Genomic DNA, 24,025 nt, shown 5'->3' with positions numbered 1-24,025 from the left:
GCCATGTGATAAGAACAAACAAGGAAAGTAAAAGTAAAATAAACTATCAGCCAATATTACTTAAGAACATAAATGAAAAGTTCCTAAATAAAATATATTTCGTACTTATAATATATTGTACAATTATATATTTTACATATCACATATAATTATATATTATATAAATAGCATATATAAATATGATATGTATCATAATGACTTAGGGTTTATTGCAGAATAGAAAAAGGAATGCAAACATTTAAAAATCTGGTGATAATTCACCACATGAACAAAGTCAAGGAAAAAGAAAAGGCTAGTGATCACCTCAATAGACATGGAAATGCATTTGGTAAATTTTAATATCTTTTCATGATAACTTGGCAATCTAGGATTAGACGGGAACTTCCTTAACTTGATAAAAGGTGTATAACAATTATCATGGTCATGGAAGTACTCCCCTTTAAAACACAAACAAAACAAAGTTGACTCCATCACTGGCTTTTAGCACGTACTGGTCATCATAGCCAAAACAATAAGAAAAACTAAACAAAAGGAAAGGACCAGAAAAGAAAAAAAACTTACTGTTTTTCACAAATGATATTAGGTTGGTGCACAAGTAATTGCAGTTTTTGCAATTAATTTTAAGCCTTTAAACCGTACTTTTGCATCAACCTAATATACTCACTTACATATAAGGCAAGATCATTTGCAAGCCAACTATATCAAGAGAGTTTAGCAAATTTGCTGGATTAAATATCAAGCCACGTGAATCAACTGTGTTCTTACAGAAACACCAGAAAAAAAATTTTTTTAATTATTTCAAGAACAACACATTTACAACAACAAAAGCTCTAATAGTATCTAGGAATGAGTCTAAATATTCAAAAACTTACAAGAAAACCTAAGTAAATGAAGAGAGAAAATATTTCATGGGCAGAGAAAGATGTTAAGGTGTCAATTTTCCCGAAGTATGTATATTCAATGCAACAAAATGACAATCCCAAGAGTTTTTCATGAAGCTTGACAGGCTCCCTGAATATTGATAGGGAAGCACAAAAGAACCAGAGTGTCCAAGATAACTTGATGACAAAGACCTAGATGTCCTATGGAAAACCACATGTTATTTTAAAGTGATAGCAGTAAAGATACTGTTATATTATCACGAAATACACGAATGGAGAGCCAGAAACACACACTTGTAACCTGAGATGAGACATGGCTTTACCCCTCAATGGTGAAAATGGCATAACTGTTCATCTACATGAAAAAAATAAAATACACAGAATATCTATGCCACATCATACACAAAAATCAATTTCAGGTGACATAAAGATATGTAAAGAGGAAATAAAGAATCATGAATACGGGGATTTTTCTAAACAAGACCAAACACTGACAAAATTTGACAAATTAAAAAGTCATACCTCTGTGCTACAAAAGGCTTTGTAATCAGTGAAAAGAAAAGCTGAAGACCAGTAGAAAGTTTGGCAATGCACATTCAAAAAGGCTTAGTTTACAGTGAAATGTAGACTTTCTACACATCAAAAAGGAAAAGCCAAACAATCCAACGGTAAAATAGACAAAGATGGGTACAGGAAATTCACAGAAGAGGAAAGAATGGCCAATAATCACACAAAAAGATAATTACCCTTACCAGGAATCAGAGAAAGTTAAATACAAAATGCAGTAAGATCCAATTCATTTCTCCATCAGGTTGGCAAACATTAACAAGTCTGGAAATATCCAGAGTTGGTGAGGAGTAAAATTTAGTACAACTGCTTTGAAAAACAGGTTAGCGAAAAGCACTAAAGTTGGACATGTTTATATGCATGATGGAAAGATTCTAACCCTAGAAAACCTCAGCCGTGTGCCGCAGGAGACATGTATCACAATTTTCACTGCCACTCTTTTATAATACCAAAATATTAGAAGCAGCATAAATATTCATCAATTGGAGAATGAATAAATTGCAATATAACCAGGAAGGCATACTATAAAGCAATTAAAATAAACGAAGTAAAGTTTTACGTATGCTGATGACTATAGCAATTTGCACAAACATACACGCAGTTACTCGTATGCAGTGTTTACAAGTGTAAACATTATGTAGCAATGTTAAAAACTTGCAGAAACACGATATATATTATTTATAGTTTTCCCACATATGTGTATATCCACAAATGCATGTGGGGTGATGATAAATATCCATGTATGGTCTGAGCTAAGAGGGAGGTTGATAAAATTGTGAAGTACAAGGGGCTCCAACTTTATAATTGTTCATTTGTTTTATTTATTAAAGCCCGAAAGATTTTGATGCAATTGCATCAAAATGTTAAAATTTTACAAAACTACGTAATAAACATACTACTGTTTTATAGTACTCTCTACACATTTCTGTATGCTTGACATTTTTTTTTTTAAATGCCCAATTTAATCTGAATCACCGCAAATGAGTTCTGTTACCAATAAAAGAGGAAGGGGAAGGAAGGAGAAGCAGCGAGCGCTATTGTTAGACTTCACCAGGCCCAAAGAACGACCAGTGGATACAAACTAACATATGTGGTGATGCTTCACTTAAAATTTCCATTTCTTGAGAGACAACAAAAGTTATGGGAGATAATATTACAGATTTACAGTGTCTGAAAGCTTAGGCCTTAGAATAAGTGAGACCTGGGTTCAAATTCCACTCATGTAGTTTACTGACTATGACTTCAATAAACCAAATACCATCCCTAAAATGTAGCCTCTTGAACTCACAGATTGAAACAATGTAATTAAATAAGTCATCCTATAAAGAAAATGAAAAATTGTTTTCCATTAGCCCATTGTTTCCATAGGTGAATAGCAGAATATGTTTCTCTATTATCTTGATCCAATTCATTTCTTTTTACAATGATGTGTGTGGGAAGTTGGTCTTTGGGCTCTCTATTTCTTCCAATGAGTTATCCATCTCGATGCAAATGTCACATTGCTATATTTATGATGACTTTATAATAAATTATGATATCTGCAAGAGCAGTTTTTCCCATCAGTTCTTCAAGATTTTTGACCTTTTGCATTTTGATATAAATGTTATCAGCTTGCAAAATTTCCATTTTTTGAGGGGGGGTAACTTTCATTGTAATTGTAATCAATCTATAGATGCATTTGCAGAGAACAGACATAAAATCGATAATCTCATAATCCATCGACACGATATCTATTTAAGTCTACTTTAATGCTTATTAATAACATTTTATAAGTAATCTCAAAAAGTTCTTATACTTATTTTATTATTTGAGTTATTCTAAAGTACTTGATACTTTTCATGCACTTGTATATAGCATCTTTGGGTAATTTTCTCATCTTACAGTTGTTATTGAAATATAATTGACATATAACACTGTATTAGTTTTAGGTGCTCAATTTTTTTTTAAGATTTTATTGGGAAGGGAAACAGGACTTTATTGGGGAACAGTGTGTACTTCCAGGCCTTTTTTCCAAGTCAAGTTGTTGTCCTTTCAATCTCAGTTGTGGAGGGCACAGCTCAGCTCCAGGTCCAGTTGCCAGTTGCTAGTTGCAGGGGGCACAGCCCACCATCCCTTGTGGGAGTCGAACTGGCAACCTTGTGGTTGAGAGGACGCGCCCCAACCAACTGGGCCATCTGGGAGCTCAGTGGCAGCTCAGCTCAAGGTGCCGTGTTCAATTTTAGTTGCAGGGGGCGCTGCCCACCATCCCTTGCGGGAGTCGAGGAATTGAACTGGCAACCTTGTGGTTGAGAGCCATGCTCCAACCAACTGAGCCATCCAGGAGGCAGCTCAGCTCAAGGTGCCCTGTTCAACCTTAGTTGCAGGGGGCGGAGCCCACCATCCCTTGCGGGACTCGAGGAATTGAACTGGCAACCTTGTGGTTGAGAGCCCACTGGCCCATGTGGGAATTGAACTGGCAGCCTTCGGAGTTAGGAGCACGGAGCTCTAACCGCCTGAGCCACCGGGCCGGCCCTAGGTGCTCAATTTTTTAAAGACTAGGATTGTATACCCATTTACGTTTTTGTGTATGCTACTATCTATACTTACTGTACTCTTTCATTCTTACAAATAGCTTGTGTATGCTTTCTTTTTCAGTAATTAGCTTACAGGAAAGCAAAAAACATGTACAACCAAAAAAGAGGCATCATTTACTATTTTAAATATTTAAAACAATTTATTTTTAATAATTTTAAGGGGGAAAAAATCATGCAAAAAAAAATTGTCGTAAGAATAAATGCACATTCCTGATACAGCACTTGAGTTAAACATCATGGTGTAACTAAGACTATAATCCTCACAGTTTCCCTCTCATTTGCCATGTCGTCCTAGTAGCTCTAGGAGTTGAATTCCCACCTGCAGGTTCGGTGTTGCCCTTCTTTTCCAAGCTAATCTTTAGCAAGACAGTGGGACGATCAGCAGCTGAGTCTCCCTATGAACACGTCTCACAGACGAGGACCTAAGCCTGACTGTGACTGCTGAGTCCTGAGTTCCCACTGGTCATCCGCACACAACACAGCTTGTCAGAGGTAAGCCCCGAGCATAGGCCCTAGGGCTGGGATTCTTCCTGGGTCCTCCCCTCCATTGTTTTGGCCAGGTTACTTCAGTAACTTCATCAACCACAATTAAGTTAATGCCAAACAGAGTTCTAGATATGCAAAGCCCTAGAGTTGGCCCTACCTACATCCAAATGAATGTCTCTTCCTTCCAGGCCTGAACTAAGGCTCCAAACCTCCCTAAACTATCAGGTGGAGATTCATTGAAGTGCAAATATTTTGAAATCAGGCAGCTACCTAATTCGCCAACAACCATACCCTAATCCTTCTGCCTTCGGGACAGGAGTTCTTCCTCCCAAAAGTTGTCTGAATCTTTGAAAGTTGTTTTATTGCCAACCTAGCCTTTCATGAACGCATCTCCTCCATGGCCCTTTCCTAAGCATGCGTCTGATGCTAAAGAGCAGGTATCAACCGCCACCATGTCTCTCCCAGCCTGAGCCTGCCTAGGAGAGTCACTTATGGAACGGGATAAGTTTAACTGAAGGGCAGTTCCTTGAGTGATGCTATGCAATTACCAAATGGCGGTATGATCACAAAGCAAATGAAGGTTGATTTTTTTTAAATGACAGTCTTATTGCAGCAAGGTACAGTTCTCAAAAGACATAAATCCCCTAGACCCTGTGATTACGATCTCCTCAGCTGGTACAAACAGCAGGGTGTTGTCCCACCTTAGTGTTTATTCATGGAAAAGCTGCAACAGACGTTCAAAGAAAAATAGCTGGAGAAGCTAGGAGTGGGGAAAGGAAAACAGGCAAATAGCACCAGAATAGGCCGTAAGAGGGAGAAAGCCACATCTCTTTGAGGGATAAACAGGTAGCTCCATTAATCACTAAAGACTAAACCAATTAGGAAGGATGAATTAGAATGAAACAGAAACGTGAAAGGTCTCACTTGTGGTTTACGCGAGGTATCAGGGTACAATTTTGTCTTATGAATAGACAACTCAAAATGTGCCCTCAGATTCCAAAATATGATATCCTCTCAAACTTTATCTGAATTTATAAACACAGAAGACGGCATAGATGAATTTAAATTGCAATATGAGAACACATTTAACTTCTAATGGAAACATGGTTCAAGATGGAGTAAGTCAGAAATCTCAATGTTTATCTCCATATGCATTTATTCCTGGCAATACACTGGGGCTTTCTGTAGAGTGTTTATCTAACTTGCTTTCCTTTGATGGATCTTCTGGCATACTACATAAGCACATCATATATAGACCATATGTAGAGGTAACCACTCTTTCCCTGTAAAGAACTCCCAGAATAATTACAGGGGAAAAGGAAGGAACATATGTGAGGCATTTATTAAGGGACTGCTGATACTATAGAAAAGCACTTAAAAGATTTTTGCATTTAAACTTGTGAGCACAGTATTATTTGACTTTAGAGATTAAAAAAATAAAGCTGAAAGAGATACCTATATTAAAAGATCCCTCAGCTAAGGGACTTGACCCTAGATTTGAACCAAAACTCACCTGGACCTAAGCTCATGCATTCTCTTGTCTCGATTTCATATTAGAAGAAGCCAGACTATACTATGTCCTCATTGTGTGGCTGGATACATACTTCATATTGCAATTAATTGTTCACACTCTAGGCTAAAAGAAAGCACTATCAAGACATCTATGATCCCTTACTTTAGAGACGCATAATTTAACAATTGCAACCATTCCCTTACTTTAGAAGCTCCAATGTATGTCTTTGTTTTATTCTTCAGTGGTGAAATATTCTGGTTAATATTTCACTCTATTTCCTCACTTAGAGAATAAAGGGCGGAAACTAAACCTTAAAAAGTCTTGAATAGTTTTAAGCAGAAGAATAAATTGATCTAATTAATGTCTTTAAAATATAACGCTTAACATACCAACTCCATTTTTTAGAAAAACAATTGGGGAAATCTGAACATGAGTGAGCACAGACTCATATAAGAGAGTTTTCAATTTTGTTAAGTGTAATAATGGTACTGTAATGGTTAAGTACGTGAATTCTTTTTTAGAGATGCACATTGATATATAAAGGTTGAGATCAGATGACATAATGTCGAGGATTTGCTTTAAAATATTTCATCTCCCCAAATGGGAGAAAACAAATTTAGTATGGCACAATGTTAATAATTGTTGACTCTAGATGATGGCTATATTCTGACTCATTATATTATTCTTTTTATTTAGCGAATATTTGAAAACTGCCATAATACAAATCTTTAAAAAAAAAAAAGTCTTTCAATCAAAAAACACACAACCCATTTAATATGCAATTCAATTCTTTTACTCCACAAGTATCCACTTTCTAATATCAAAAATAAAACCTCTAAAACATAGATTTTGGAAATATGATGGATTTTGTTGGGATAACCTATAGGTAATGATGTTCAAAAACACCTGTCTGCCAACAGACAATAAGTAGAGCCCTTCTTATGCTATCTCAGAACACTGAATAAGAGCTAGAGGAACAAAGCGATTGTTTAAGATAATGAAAATCTACCTAAATTCATGTCTGTAATGAAAGCTACAGGAAATCTTGTAGGAACTTGGAGAAATCAACTATATTTTGTTTCTTTGGATTAAAACCAAGACAGCCACTTAGCAAACGACAGACAGAACGAAACACCTTGTAAAATACTGATGGAAAAGAATACTTCCTTACTGGATCACAGGTGTGAGATCTGACTACCTTTGAAGTTTTCAAACAACTATTCTGGTCTCTAATGCCAGTCCTGGATCAGCCAATCCACTCATTCACGTATTGAACTACTGACCCTTCCATTCAAAAGGAAAATAAAACTTTTAATACATACCCCACCCATAGTAACTAGATGAACCCACAATTAAAGTAATGCTAAATAGCGTTCTAGAAACAGAAAATAGTCATTAAGAGGGGCAAGGTTTTTGCTTTCCTATCCCACCTCCATCCCCCACCAGGTGCACAGGGTTGAACACATTAACTGACTAATGAGCACGGTCCTGTCTGCAGCTTCCTTTGGGTCAGGAAGTTCCCTATCAGCATCTGGACTAGCAGAACTACAAATCAGCTACAAATACGGAGTCTTCCTGCTGCTGCTTGCTAGTCCAGTTTCGCCTCAGTTTTCATCCTGCTTGGTAAACACAAGGTGCTCTCTCAGCATGAGAAAACAAAAATCCATCTTACAGTCTAGGCAGGAGTAAAGCAGGGAATACAAACTTGTCCCACTTCAAAGCACAAAGCATATCTTTCACTAACTAAACAGCAATCCCAGCAGGAGTGACAATGAAAGCTTTCTTCCCTACTATTGTTTGAAACAATCACAGGCTATTTGTTTGTATTAATTAGTTTATATCTAGTATTAGGCAGCCTTGATTAGAAAAACACTCTTTGTTACCAAATGAATTGAGTAACAAACAAAACCAAAAGCTTTAAAAAAAAAAAAATGTTGTTTTTGCCTAGAAAAGGATTTCTGCCTTAGAAAAGGATTGTCAGGCCTTTCACACTTGAATGTGGGCTTATCTCTACACCAGTCCCTGAATTCACTCTAAAAGAATGCACGTTGAGGTGCCAGACAATACCAGGCTAAGCTGATGGAGTGCACTGCTTATTATGCCTTGCCTAAGGAGAGGCTGCATTTAAAGTACTTTTACCTTTTCTGAACCTGGGAAAACTTGAATAGAAGAGAGACACATCATACAGGTTGGGGGCAAGGACAGGTCAGTCTTGGACTAAAAGTTGACTGCACAAATTTCATGTGAAGACTTGACATAAAATCAGGAGGCCCATCACCAACCAGAGGATCCTGGGAACGGAGGGACTCCAGAAGAGTCAGCTCCCTCTCCCTGTGATCTAATACCCCAGTTTATAGCTGACTCCTTCCAAGTGAGCTTGAGTTCCCCCAACTATCAGAGGCTACTACTGTTCCCAACATGTGGTAAGAATAATGGGGCTCACTGCTCTGGTTGAGATTGTTTAATGAACTTGTTCAACCAAATTGTCAAGAGGCAGGGTGTGAGCCCATGTCTAAGACTTAAAAGCTACACGGGTTTCTTCAAGATGGTTGTTAAATTCCTGAAGGTGGCTTGCAAGCCTCTGCAAAATCTACTCCAGCCTTGTAACCTAACCCATCTGCCTCCTCTACAACCAGAGGTATGCTGATAAATATTCAACAATAGGCTCTTAGGAGTGAGGGACTGAGCTTGCCAATTTCCATGATGTAAATACTCCACCCTGGCTGATTTCAAGCTCCAAGCACGAAGTCAATGGGCTCACTAAATTCCTGAAAATTTAACTACCGGTATCAGATCTGGAGGGCCAGCAGCGCTGGCTCTACCACAACACCTGTCACAACTTCACGCCCCACTAGACTGCAACTCGCCTGAATGGTCATCCAAATGCTGTGCTCTCACCTGGGAACATTTGACATTCAAACGTGCTACTTACTCTTCCTGATCAGAATAACTCATATTCAGAAGCTCCCAGCCTGGTGGTCTTCCTTCAAGAAGTCTTTCCTGATCCTCCAAGGTTTTCCTGGGTGTTCCATTCTACTCCTAAAGCATCCATATTTCCTGTATCACAGCATCTGTGACACAGCATTGAAAATTTTTGTCTCCTTCTCTGTATATTTCCCCACTACATTTCTAAACTCTGGTAGGGCAAAAGCCTTGTTTAGCTAATTCATTCTTGTATCCTCAGGCCCGCCACAGTGCTTGCTGAACAATAACACCTACTTAGATGTATTGAGCAATATTGCCAGACACTGTTCTAAGTTTTACACGTATTATCTAATTTCATCCTTTAAAAAACCCTACGAAGTTGGCTTTTTTATTATTATGCTCATTTTGCAGACAAGGAAATAGAGGCACTGAGAGAACATTTCTCCCCCATTCCCCACTCCAATGTGCTCAGCTAGAAAATGCTGGAGCTAGGATTTAAACCCAGGCAATATGATTGGAGAGCCTTGTGCATCCTTCTAGATCACAGTTTCTTGTCTTCTCCCCACCCCCCCCGCCCCACCCACTGGTGACTCTCAAGGAGAATGTTTTAATTAAATTTAACTTCTACCCTAATGAGAGAAATTAAATACCAAAGAATAAGATTTCTTCATGTAGGGTGATGAAGCTTTGGAGGGATTTTCCATCTCCCAAGATCCCTTTGACAATGTATGTTCTAGACCTTTCACTATGCATTTATGTTAGCATACCATATGTTTAGCCCTTAGAACATATGGTCTTGCTTTACAGTTTTAATGATATCTTCCAATAAGTATTATTCTGCATCTTGCTTTCCTTTCCCTCCATCAGATCTTGGGGAGATATAGCTGTGTTGAGATATATATTTATCATTTTTTAATTGCTTCAGGTATTTAAATCCCATCAACATGCCTGAATGTATTAAGTCCTTCTACTATTGTATATTCAGAAAGTTTTGTGTTTCTTGGCTTTCGACTAAGGCTTCAATAAATATCTTTATGCACGTCTCCTTGGGCTCATGTGTGAGAGTTTTTCTAATGTAGATACCAAGATGAGAGCAGGGTATGTGCAAAGGCATATAATTTTAGTAGGTACTGTCAAATTACCCTGCAGAGTGACTGTACCAATTTATTTCCCCACAGAACATTTACAAGAGTACACATTTCCCCAAGTGTTTATATTAAATATGACCTCTTTCTACCTTGGGTGGTGTTAAGCATTTTAATTAAATGAGTCATTTAAAAATATTTATATTACTCACCCGCTGATAGTCACTTGTGTAAGACGGAAGGTGTGCAGATAAGATGCTGCTGTTGGAAATGCTGATGAATGATGGCAGCAAGACTGGGATGTGAAATGCCTTGTCCAGAAAACCTGCTCTTGTGCCTAACGTCACAGAAGGCTAAGAATAGTCACTGCAGGAGAACAGCTGCAGGGACTTTGACATAGAGACGTCAGGCAACAGGCACTAAGTCCTTTTACCCATAAACCAAGTCTCTCAGGCACCAAAAACACTACTGAGGGGAATGGAAACCAAATACCCAAAGTAAGTGAAGTACTGCAAAGACAATGGCCCATTTACCAGAAAGAGAAACACACAGCATGGCAGTGACACTAAACAACCCGAAAAAGAATACTAAAAGCTTTAAAATGTTCAAGAACAGCAAGGACTTTATCCCTATGATCAAATGCTAAGGTCTTTTAGAAAGGAAAAGAAGCATTTATAGTAAGTAAAGGAAAATGCCCCTTTTCTCCCTCTTCTTCTTCCTTTCCCTACCTCACACACATACACACAGCCCCTACTTGAAATACATACACAATTGAGTAGCTTGCAAAATAATACAGAAAAATAAAAGTGTGGAACAACATTTTGTGTCATCCAGATTCATATTTCAGTCAATGTGGCTCTTTCTCGAAGGTGTATTTTTTTCCTTTAACCTTGGCCTAAAAATGATCGTCACGAATGAGATGGGAGGTCATACTTTAGAAGGATGTGAAGAGAAGATGAAGGAAGAGCAAATGGGAAACTACCCTTGGCCGGCACTTACTATACGCTCTGCATATATTCTGTCATTTAATCCACACAATCATCCTGTGAAGTATGATGACAGAAGAAACTGAAGTGGAGCGAGGTTAGCACACTTTGGCTCCTGAATCAACAATCGGGATGTGAATTCAGGCCTAATGACTCCAAAGTCTCTTTCCTCCTTGGGCCACGCTGCCTGCTGAAACTGAGAGAGTCCAGGTAATAGTTGAATAGATCAGATTGTAAATTAATCTGAACAAAGACAGTGTTCCTGCTGTATTCAGAAAGTTTTGTATTTGTTGGCCTTCAACTAAGGCTTCAATAAATATCTTTAGGCACGTCTCTGGGCTGAAGAGAAAAAGTAACTCACATTACAGTTGCTCAGAAGTTTCTAGAATTGCATTTTCTTTTCAAAGTGACTAGACTACATCAAGGCATAATAATAAGTATAATAATTATACAAGGAGGACAATGAGCCAGCATTCAGAAAACGTGTTGGAAGATTAGATCTGTTCTGATATATTTCCTTAAACCCTAAAAACAGCCAAAAGAGGAAAGGCAGTTAGATTTACTTCTGACTGTCTTGATTTGGAATTGGATGCCTATAGCAATAGCCAAACATCCTAAGGGGCCACTGAAAACGAAGGCCCCTATGAACAGAAGCCCGCTCACTAAAATCACTTGCTCATTGTTCCGGCTGCTTCTTGAACTAAACTGCACTGCGCGCACCAAAGCACTATTATCCAACTTCCCACCAAATGATAATTAGAAGGATACACATGATGCCCAAAGTCAAACACACGTTCTGAAACTCAACTTAAATATTTAACAAAACTATGATTAGCCCAAACCTAGGCCAGTTTGAATCACTTACCTGGGGCTGAGAGATTACAGGGGTGGAAGTTGAAGCAGTGGCCATGGCAGCTCTGTAGTTGTGGGCAGTGACCAGGCCCCAGCACTACAGCGCCAGACACAGGAGTCAGACTTTCGTGGCTGCTGATCAGATCTCAGTCATGCTAGGAGGAAGTGTGTACCTGGAAAAAGATAGGAAATCCCACATTTAGCCTAGGAGCAGTATCACATGGGAGTGAAGTGCCATTGGCCAGAGGAAGCAAAACGCCCTTACACCAAATGCCAACTACTAGCTCAATGAAAAGATGCAGCATCTAACATCTCCACACTAGGGTTTCTGTACCATTCGTCCAAATCATGTTAAGCTGATGTATTTTCATTTGCCTCCAACTCTGTATGCTAGCTTGATGTTTGGAGAGGTAGTAGTAGTATCAAGTTGTGGAGATGGTCAGAATGGCCAAGGGGAGAATCCACCCTGTCATTAAACAGTAAAGAAATTGAATGACCCACAATTGACAGCTGAGAGTTTATATATTACTACAAAGGGCAAAGAGAATAACACCATCAAGTGTCTTGGAGATCACTCTGTTCAACCCTGCCCATTAGCAGATGAAAACACTGAGGTTGGAGAAGAGAAGTGTCTAGAGTCACACATTTCATTAATGGCAGAACCAGCACTAGAATAACCACCAACTCCCAGAACAATATTAAACATAAGGAAGTGAACGTGGTCTGTGTCTACATTTCCTCAGGGAACTTAGTTACCACTTTCAAGATTAACGAAAGGCAAGACACCCAAAAGTTACATGAGTCAGTCACAGGAATGAGGCAGGTACTCAGACAGGTGGTGGGGGCTTTATAAGTCAGACTTCCACATGTGGAGGAAGAGCATGTTTCTAAAATCCTTGACATACTCAAAGAGGGGATGCTAGATAAGCAAAAAGTATAACTAAATCTTCCATTATTAATATGTTTATTGAGAAAACTGGAAAAAAAAAAAAAAGCTAAATTCCCTACAGTAAAGCATGGCTCAAATTCTGTCAAAAGATTGATGTGACTGTTTTCACGTTGTAGTTTGGTCCAGTAGGGAAAATCTTTTCATTTTAAGAATTTAAGAAAATGCTTCCATTTTAAGAAAATTTTCCATGTTTAGATTGTTTTCATACCACCTAACAATATCTTTTTATTCAAAACCTATTTACTGAGCATCTATAATGAACTAAGGGCATGAGGAATAAAACTCACCCAGACCCTCCCTTCAGGAAGCTTTTATCTGTAAATAAAAGCATGTAAAAGCAAGCAGGAAGCTTTCATCTGTAAGGTAAAAGCATGGTGGTAAGGTTTCACCAGCATGTAAGGTGATATCAAAACACTTTTAAACTATTAGAAAGCGATACTTTTAATAGTGAAAGTATTGAACCAGGATCACAAGATCCAGGTAAGTCTTGAGCAGTAGTAACAGTGCAGCTGGACACTTCATCCAAGTCCTTTGACCCCAAATCCTCTGGTAAGACTCTATATTAGCTGGATGGTGATGATGAGCGAGTGACATAACCTCAGGAGAACTGTTTCCTAAGAAATCATCCAGGTTTGGCAGCAACGTCTAGCAACTTGAACTTTTGATTTTTATCCTGTCTTTGTGTATTATCTTTCATACTATAGTTTCAATCGCTTTATGTTTTAATTGTTTAGAACTGTGGCACCTTCCTATTTGCTTCCGTCTGCTACTGACAAATAAGAAGTAAAGCTGTCAAACTGTTTCGGTGTAACATTACACACAAAATTCCATAGGTGCCCTGAGACAACATTGATGTTCTCCTTAGTGGGGGGAAGACCTGTTATTTACCACACAGTGAATTTAAATGAACAGCCCAGGAGAACGGTATATGTATATTGGAGTGCCTTCTCTTTCATGCTAGAGTGCAGCGCCTACTCAGAGAAAATTACAGGACCCCATGATGTCTGTCCTGTTTTGCACTGAACTTTATTCCTGGCATCACTGTGTGCTCACCCTTACTTCTTTATTTTGCCTTTTTCCTTCTCATGTATTTATAATTCACAGTACCTTCTTCTATCATATGTAGGGTGAACAGATAAATCTGTAAATAGCATGATAACCAGAAAACAAAACAAGCAGGCAAGTGAGATTCCATGCTTAAGGACTCATACTGTGTGCTCAGATCCAATTATCATTTCTGCCACGCGAATTATGCATTATGACCTTATCATTAAGCAATATAACCTTAATATATTGTCAATATTCAGAGTACAAGGAGTTGCCCAAAAGGTGAAGCCCGGGCACCTAGCCTGGAGGAAGGAAAGGGACATAGAAATCAATGTGACAAATCTACCACATGGCATCACTATTGACAACAAAAGGGGGAAACATGAGAGACTGAGATTTAATGAAAGCCTACCAGACATTGAGCCCTTGAGCAGTCATTTCACACACAATTTAGGCAGATATTGTTAAGTCATTTCACAGATGAGAAACCCAATGCTTTGAAAGGTTGTGCAACATACCCAAAGTCACAACAGCCAGGAAATGATGGAACTGAGATCTGAACCAGGACCCATGCTCTTCCCGCAGACTACCCCTCTAAATGAACAAAAAATTAAGAAGCGGCAGAAAGTGCTTGGGGTCTTTTTAAACCAAAATTTCAGACAGTCCTGAAGAAAACAGGGTGAAAGTCAAATGTCCTGCAGAATAACTATTTTCCCCAAACCCTGACACAGACAGGCCTGTGCTGCTGTCATCCATATAAAATTTTAATGACGTGTCCCTAGATTTGACTTATGTTACACTCCTTGAGATGCATAATAGATAATACAGATTGTTAGTTTGATATCTTCACGAAAAAAGTATGGCAGAAAATTAACTGCCTTTGCCTGAAGCACTTAAGACGTATCTAGTTTTTAGGCTTTCACTGAACATTATAATGTAAGAATATTATAAGAGCTCTTTATAAAATGGTGTATGCTACCTCAAAGGGTATAAATCAGCTCTCTCATGGGAATGATATCTTAAATTATGTTTATGAAACCTATTTATTTCCCAACTTATTTACAAAACTGGGCAAATCATGGGGGAACTAGATACAATGACAAAAAAGACAATATCCTAAGTAATACTGCTGTTCAGTCTCTAGCTGAGGAAGCTGGTTTGACACACTAGTCCCCTGCTTTGCCAGAGCCCCAGACTGTCAACTACAGAGTTGTACAGATTTTTTAAAGAAATACGTCTCTCTTGAACTCTTCCAAATATCTGGATACTTGTCCTGCAGTTCTTCCCATCTGTCATCAACCCAACACTCCATTTCCTTTGCCTGCGCTCCAAGGCTGTGCTCCAGCTACAGGAAACCACAGAGCCGTGTGGGTTGGCCCCACTAACCCCAGCTACCCTTGGGTCATTACCGTTTCCCCTTCTCTTTTTCTCTAGCTGTTTCCATTTTCCTTTCTAGGCATCTCTTCTATGCTATCTCATTCTTTGCAAAACCACAAAACTACCTCGAATGCCCCTCACTTGCAAAAGATGAGCTTTGTCACTTATTTATTTACATGCCTATTCATTCATTCCCCTATTGTCACTGGATATGAATTATATCAATATCCCTCCCTACAATTCAAAACATATATAAAAATACAACTTACAAATAAGAAAACTACATAGGCTCATTCTTCTGTACCAGATTACTAGAGAAATAACCAATTAAGAATTGGAAATAACCTGAATCAGCCCTAGAAGCCACAGACGGATCCCAACTATTGCTTAAACTTCTAGAAATACACACTAGAAAAAAATCAACATGGGAGGTTGACAGAAGGTAAGGCACGCCATCATCTTCACGTGAAGCTGCAACTGCATGGACAGGAAATCAGCAAATAAGACCCCAATGTACACATAATGATACTCCTAGTTCAGCGGGATGAGGGTTGGAGGGAACTAAGGCAGAGAGAGTTGGAGTATATTTAAAATACACTTGCTCTTTAAAAGGGGCTCCTGGCTCCAAATGAGAAAGTAATCTCTGGCTGCATTTACTTCTAATTTGCATGTGGCCATGATGACTGCCCCAGAAAACATGTGGGGAATAAAACACTACCAGCTGGCTTCTGATATGAGCAGCCATGCCAAGTGACAATAACCTTCCTAATTACTGAGTGCCACACCAAATACCTAAAAGAAAGTCTGGTTCTGAGGCAAACTTCATTTGTATTACTTCTGCAGCTGATGCTGGCTCCTTCCCTAGGCCTCACAGGAAGATGAATTTCTAATTTGCAAATTAATCTACTATAAATCTAACCTTTCTCTTCATCTGGCCTTCAGTCAAACAGTGACTCATTTCAGTCTCCTGAAAAAATACAAGGCAATACCTGATACTGAATATGCATAGACTTTCCTCTCTAAGGACAAGAAACAGAGAAAAATCCAAATCCCCCAGGCAAATGAAAATTTCAAGGGAAGAGATGGCTCCAGAATCACAGCAAATGTTTCCTGATCTCATATATTTTTTAAGTTTTCTTTTATGTAGGTGTACTACATATGTAGGTGTACTACATAAAAGAAAACTTAAAAAATATGAGATCAGAAATAAGTCTGCATTAGCCCAAAAAAGAAAAAGAAAAAGACCTGAGTTATGAACTCAAATGAAGGCAGTTGGTAAAACAGAAAACAGAATTAAAAATAAAGCAGAAAATGGTATTAACGAAGAAGATAAACCAGAGATTGAGGGAGTAGGGAATAGAACTACATGGATAAAGACTTTAAAGCTTCCATCCTGAAAACAGAACAGATGAACAAAAAGTACTAAAGAAGGAAAGAAGAAGCCATCAATGCTGAAACCAGGAAAGGATAAATTTATCTCCCAAATTTTAAAAAAGTGCTGCACATATATAGAACCACTTAATTCAAATGTGAAAAAATTTCATACTTGAAATTTGTGTAGCCTGCTGCAGAGAGCTCTATAGTCTGGCAGAAACCAAGTAGAAAAATTCTGAACACTTTCTAATCCCTTTACCTTCTCCCCTATCCCCCAACCCTCCCTCCCATCTAGCAACCATCAGTTTTTTTCTCTGTATCTCTGTGTCTATTTGTTTTGTTTGCTCATTTATTCTGTTCTGTAGATTCCATTTAACCCTAAACCTGGAAGAATAAAATGACAAGATATAGGAAGGCCAGAGCTATAGCTTAGCTTTCTTAGTACCTATTCTTTCTACCAGAGCTAAATAGCATCTGAAGCCAGCCTTATATCATCTAAGGCCAGAGACTGGAAGAGTCTTCTCTCCGGAATCTGAACAGATGAAAAGACTTAAAAATAGTAACATCAGGAAGAAGACACTGCCCCCATTGAAACAAAAACAAAATGCTTAAACGTTGATCATTTGAAATTCAATAGAAGAATTGGAATGTAAAGTTCCAAATGTAAAAATCGAAATGCACAGCCAAAAAACAAAGTGAGAAAGCTAGAGGACTAGTCTAGGAGATCTAATAATCAAATAAAAGCAAATCCAGAATGAAAGAACAAGGGAAATGAAAGGAGGAGAAATGAAATAACTAACTTAAAACATTTTCTAAAATGGAAAAGTTTGTTGACTGTAAGGACCCACTAAGTGCCTACTGACCCACCTCAATGATTTTAATATGTCCACATTAAGCATACCATCATCAGTTTTTCCGTGTTTTTTTTACACTAGATATATTAAAAAAAAAATCCTATATGCTATCAGAAAGTGTGTGTGGAGGAGCTCATAAACAAAGGATTAAGAATCAGTCTTTGGACTTCTCAACAGTAGCCTGCTAGAAGACAATTGCGCAACGAGGAAAGTAATTTACGACCTAGAATTCTATTGGAGGATGTTCTTCAGCAAAACAGGGAGGAAACTAAGAAAAAGGAAGGCATGTGATACAGGAATAGGAATTCAATACAAGAGAAAAACAAAGGGAATTCCTGGCATAATTGTGAAAGGAGATCCATGGATGACAAGTTAGAAGACTCACAAAGCAGCTTTGACAGAATCATTGTCCTCTGGATATATTAAGAGCAGATTTCTAGAACTGACAGAGAGTTTGGGATTGAATGAATACCAAGAGCATAGAAAACTAAGCAAACATAAAAAGAATGAAGAATTTAAAGGGGAACAAAAATTTGCAGATGAGGGAAAAGATTCATAGAATTTCATAGAATTCTAGATGGCTCAACTATGAACACCATTAACAAGATCATGTACTACCATTAACACTAAATAATGGCCTAACCAAAATTATGAACAATCTATATCAGGACAAAGAGGTATAAGATGGCAGTATGTGTATGGCACACCTACCACATGGAAGGTCTATAAATATTTAAAACTAATATATCGAAAAGTGCAGATAAGGGGCGGCTGGATGGCTCAGTTGGTTAGAGCGCGAGCTCTGCACATCAGGGTTGCTGGTTTGATTCACACATGGGCCAGTGAGCTGCGCCCTCCACAATTAGATTGAGGACAACGAGCTGCCACTGAGCTTCCAGAGGGGCAGCCAGATAGCTCAGTTGGCTAGAGCACGAACTCTCAACAACAAGGTTGCTGGTTCAATTCCTGCATGGGATGGCAGGTTGCGTGCCCTGCAACTAAGATTGAAAACAGCAACTGGACTTGGAGCTGAGCTGTACCCTCCACAACTAGATTGAAGGACAATTGACTTGGAGCTGATGGGCCCTGGAGAAACACACTGTTCCCCAATAATCCCCAATAAAATTAAGAAGAAAAAAAAAGTGCAGATAAAAATCTTAGAAATGTAATGCAAATACCAAATAAGCAGCTGAAACAACAGAAAATTGTAGCTATGGTGAAGATAAAATGGTATGGAGAGGCAGAGACGCCTTTTTCTTAGCAAGGCGCACAACAGCTCTTTGACACCTTAAACTACAAACATGTATAACTTTGATAAATAAAAGCAAAATAGGAAAATTTTTAAAAATGTCACTGCTGAAACGAAAAACTTAAAGCTACAACAGGCAGAACTGCCACTGCAGGAAACCAAACTGATGCCACGGAAGAACCGCTTGATAAAAAGCATACGTGCTTGTAACAGAAGTGACTAAATTAATTAGAAATTATGGCTGTAGAGCACAGAAAATAGGGATTCAATATAGGAATAATTCATATGCCTGAGAAGAATAAACAGAAGTTATTTAACAATAAAAGTAAGCTTTTCTTAAAACATGTTAAATTTGTAGGTTTAAAGAGCTCACTGCAGCACAGGCAATGAAAAATAGATTAAACATACTAAATCAAAATTTAAAACATCTGTGTATCAAAGGACACTATCAAGAGTGAAAAGGCAACCCATGGGAGAAACTATTTGCAGATCATATATCTGAAAAGGAGTTAATATCCACAATATATAAAAAATTCCCACAACTCAACAATAAAAATCAAACAACCCAATTAAAAAATGGACAAAAGGCTTGAATAGACATTTCTCCAAAGATATACAAATGGCCCAAAAGCACATGACAAGATAGTCAACACCACTAAGCATTAGGGAAATGCAAATCAAAACCACAGTGAGATAACACCACCTCACACCCATTAGAATGGCTATCAAAAATAATTAATTAATTAAAAAATAAAAATCAGAAAATAAGTGTTTGCAAGGACATGGAGAAATTGGAACATTTATGTACTGCTGGTGGGGATATAAAATGGTTCAGCTACCACAGAAAATAGGATGGTGATTCCTCAAATAATTAAAAATCAAATTATCATATCATCCAGCAACTTCTGGGTATATATATACCCAAAAGCATTGAAAGTAGAGTCTCAAAGAGATATTTGCATACCCATATTCATAACAGCATTTTACTCACAACAGCCAAAAGGTAGAAGCAACCCAAGTGTCCACGGACACATGAATGGATAAATAAGACGTGAAATATACATACAGTATTATTCCATACTAAAAGGAAGGAAATTCTGACACTTGCTACAACATGGATGAACCACAAGGACATTATGCTTTGTAAAATAAGCAAATCACGAAAAGACAAATGTTGTGATTCCATTTATATGAAGTACCTAGAACAGTCAAATTCATAGAGACAGAAAGTAGAATATTGGTTTCCAGGGGCTGGGCGGTGGTGAGAACAGGGAGTTGTTTTTTAATGGGTGTAAGTTTCAGTTTTACATGATGAAAAGAACTCTAGAAATCTGTTTCCCAGTGATGTGAATATACTTAACACTGCTGAACTTGAAGATGGTTAAGATAGTTAATTTTATGTTATCTAGGTATATGATACTACAATTTTTTTAAAAAAGAGCTCATCGCATTCCAGGAAAACTACGAAGAACGTGATCTACAATTGGGTTTGTTAAGTTACAAAACTTCAAGAGTTCAAAGAATTCCCCCAAAAAAATCAAGCAGGGAAATCAAATTATGAAGGGGAGAAGTTGAGCTACACACGGCCATCACGCCGGCCACAATGGATAAGACAAAGGAGCAACTTCCAAGATTTTGTCAGAACTAAGGAATGACTCAATAATTATACATCTGGCCAAACTGTCTTTTACTTGCAATAGCAAGAACAAGGTACTTTTAAATATAATCAGAATATATTTTATCCTGAAAATCCACTTGATGACAGAAGGCAACTAATCATGTGACGAATCAAAATAATGTGCTCAGGAGAGCCTCTGCATGAGCAGTCCGCCAATCCAATACCTGTGATAACACTGGTGACCCAAAAACGCAGTTATTATAACTATTAAAAGAAACACTATATAATTGAAATACATATATATAATTGTAAGGAGCTAAGATTCAAAACTCTAAGAAATCATAAGAAAAAGGAGAAAATTCTTCACTTTTTGCAAAAGGAGTCAACCAATACTGTTTTATTTCTGAAGTTGATAAAATGAGAATTTCAGGCTTAAAAAAAAAAGAAGAAAAAAGAAAGGGAAAGGGGAGAAAAGTCTGACAGAGGAACAGCCATGCTACATTTTTTTACCGCGCTTCCTATCCTCACCACTGCTTCCCATAAAACCGGTGAGGCCAATGGTCTAGCTGGGATAGAGAAAGCTCTGATCACTTTCAGAGTCCATTCGCTTCACGTGGAGAGTTAGAACAAAGAAATTAGAAAAGCACTTGAGATATCAAATATTACGTTGGTGCAAAAGTAATTGCAGTTTTTGCAATTATCTTTAACCTTCTAAACCGCAATTACTTTTGTACCAACCTAATAATTTCCTCACGTTTTGTTTTTAAATACCATCTCTACCTGTGGCAGCAGAAACTTTCCTCTTCTTCAAAGATTCAGGCCCCAGATTTTTCTTCAGTATGCGCACAGAAGACAACATATTCCATGTTGTTAAATCTTTCCTTTTCCACACATAGGGTCAGTTTTTCCACTTGCTTCTCCAGCTTTTCAATCAGTCCTTTTAGTCTACATTTGTCCTAAAAGTTTATCCTTTCCATATGGCACTCAACTGATACATTCAAAGGAAGGAATACAGCTAGCCCATCCTGCTAACGCTAGCTATACACAGACAGAGAAACACAATTGCACTATTTTACGTGTGTTTCATCAGTTCAGAGTCCAGTATTCTACAGATTGAAGAAACTGGCCAAAAATTATTTAAATAAGGTCACTGTCCCGATTTCAAAGACTGTACTGACAGGCATAGAGTTTTCACTTTTGAACAGTCATACTGATGGGAGAGATGCTATTCTGAAACTTGTCAAAATAACTAGGAATTGTAAAACACAATTTGTAGCAAAATCTCAGAACAGTTGTCACTACTAGGGCAAAGAATGTATTGGCCATTTTCTTCAGTCTCTAGTTTTAGTTACTTTGTGTTGTATTGCTTAGAAAATGAGGAAAATCTGTCGTTTAGGAATCATGGATCAGGAATGAGCTGGAATTATAGATTTCTGAGTTAGAGAAAAATGAACTCTAATGAATGTGCTCAATCACGAATGGAGAGAACAAGAAAAGAAGGGATGGGAATTAAGGAAGGGAAGTCAAAACAAGGATTGAAAAAAATCCTCTTGAAAGGTAGGACAATTAGAAAAATTATCCTTTTGGTAAGAGACAGACTTACTGCTGCCCTTTTCTTTCTATTGCCCAGGACCCACAATGTCTAAACTCTTGATCATCTTGGTATCTGCAGCCACGACCCTTGGCCATTTGCATAGGGACCCAGAGCAGTGCAAAGACGAGAGGAAATTACGAGTTCCACCTAAGGGAGAAAGTACCTGAAGCATAGGGTAGGTACATTTTTATTGACGAGTGCTTGGGGAGGGAGCCTCTGAGTCAAGCTGAGCATTTGCAGTCCATAGGTTTCAGGACAAGGAAAATTACAACCTCTATAACCAAGCCTCAGGCCAAGCTAGACTCTTCCAACCACAGCCTACGGAGGAGTTTTAGGAGATATTTCCTTCCAAGAGCAAGTACATGTTTCTAAACAGAAGTAATTCCCAAATGGCTGAGAATAAAATATGAATATCCATATTCATATTGGTGAAGGTGAGGAGACGGGAAAGAGGGAAGAGAGTAAATGGGGGTGGAGACAAAGTGTCAAAATAACTGGCCAGAATATGGCTATGGCTATGATAAGAAAAGTGACTCAGCCCAGAACAGCAGTTTGTAACAGCAAAGAATTCTGTTGACAAAGGCATTCTCCATTATTTACAGTTTTGAGTAGCTTAAACTTCAAATACCTTTGAGAGTACAAGTCAAAAGCAATTCTGAATGCCTGAAGAATAGTGTTTTAAAACAGTACCTCAAAATAAGAAAGTTATGCTTGAAAGATAATTTTCAGATGTATTTGCCACAATGTAGGAAGACAGGCATCGAACTGATTTCTGGTACAGATGCAAATGTTATAATCTTTCTGGAAAACAATGTGTGTGGGGGAGTTGCATCAAGACCCTAAAATATATGCTGAATCAGAGGCATATCATTCCACAGCTAGGAATTTATACTGCGGAAAGAATTACTATTAAGGACAAAGATTTTGCTACAGGATGCTTAATGCAATATCATATATAACTGGAAATTTTAGAAGCAATCTAAGCATCCAATAACATAGTACTTGCCAACTGAGTTGTTAAAACTATGTTTACATGCAATTCAATTTTATACAGCCAATAAAACTTAAATTCTATTGAAGTTATGTATTTATATCTCTCCCCCATTTGGGAAAACATAGAGACACAGAAAGAAATACACACACGTATTATGCCCTGAGGTGGTAGAGGTGTTTCAGTTTTTCTACAGAAGAAGAATGTAGGGGGTTAAGATGGAGTAACAGGAACCAGATATAACCACCTGTCTATTACAACAACAAAAAAAGACTAAAATATACAAAATACTGCACATCGGGCAACAAAGGACAATGATCGCTAAGAAGTGGGAAAAGAACAGGCAAACCCCATGATTGCCCCAGCTTCCTGCCTCAAAAGCATCCAGGCCACAGGACAGGAGAAAGTCAGGTGGGACCCAGCTGACTCACTGAGTTGAAGAAGCAGACCTGAGAACCCAAGAAGTTCAAGACAGCTAGAGTTCAGAGTATCACAAAGGAGAGAACTGGAAAGACAGAAAACTGGCAAATTCTACAGTGCCCCACCCCTGAGCATACAACAGAGAACCAATCAGAGAAGGCACAAGAGGAAACTGTTAGAGGCTGGAGTAATATTCATCTGAATAGTTTCTGTTCCCATCAGCAAAACTAGAAAACTGAATAATCCATAGGACACTGGGGTAGAGCACTCGGGAGCACCTTCCTCAGAGTGGGAAATAATTACTCATAGGCCTAGACTAAACACTAAGCTGATCCAACTCAACAAATTTTAAAGGCAAGATCTGAAAAGATTAAATTGTTTCCAAGTAATTAACTGTGACTCAAAACAAAGCTTGAGAATATTTATAGAAACACAAAAATACCCAGCATTCAACAAGGTAAAATTCACAGTCTGGCATCCAATCAATGATTATCAGTCAAGCAAAGAAGCAGGAAAATATGATCCAGAATGAGGAAAAAAAAAAATCACTCAATTGAAATATACCCAAAACTGACAGACATTAGAATATTCAAGGACATTAAAATAGTTATTACAACTATATTCTAAATGTTCAAAAAGTACAGACATAAAAGATATTTTAAAAGACTCAAATCAAACACACTG

The 24,025-nt window shown here is 38.0% G+C and overlaps 1 protein-coding gene across 4 annotated transcripts in view; it reads right to left on the bottom strand.

Moving 5' to 3' along the window:
- LPAR1 (lysophosphatidic acid receptor 1) overlaps nucleotides 1-24,025 on the bottom strand; it is a 129,300-nt gene that overhangs the window by 60,235 nt on the left and 45,040 nt on the right. For all 4 annotated transcript variants that reach the window (XM_019749562.3, XM_019749568.3, XM_019749561.3 and 1 more), the window contains exon 2: nucleotides 11,882-12,041. In XM_019749562.3, the coding sequence (XP_019605121.1) occupies nucleotides 11,882-11,926 (45 nt within the window). In that variant the 5' untranslated portion in view covers nucleotides 11,927-12,041. The remainder of the gene's footprint in view (nucleotides 1-11,881; nucleotides 12,042-24,025) is intronic.

Source organism: Rhinolophus sinicus, chromosome 16 (assembly GCF_057876585.1).
Source record: "Rhinolophus sinicus isolate RSI-liver-muscle chromosome 16, RSI-T2T, whole genome shotgun sequence".
In the NCBI taxonomy this organism is placed as follows: domain Eukaryota; kingdom Metazoa; phylum Chordata; class Mammalia; order Chiroptera; family Rhinolophidae; genus Rhinolophus; species Rhinolophus sinicus.
Note: the sequence above shows the minus strand (reverse complement) of the source record. Positions and strands in the feature narration are given on the sequence as shown.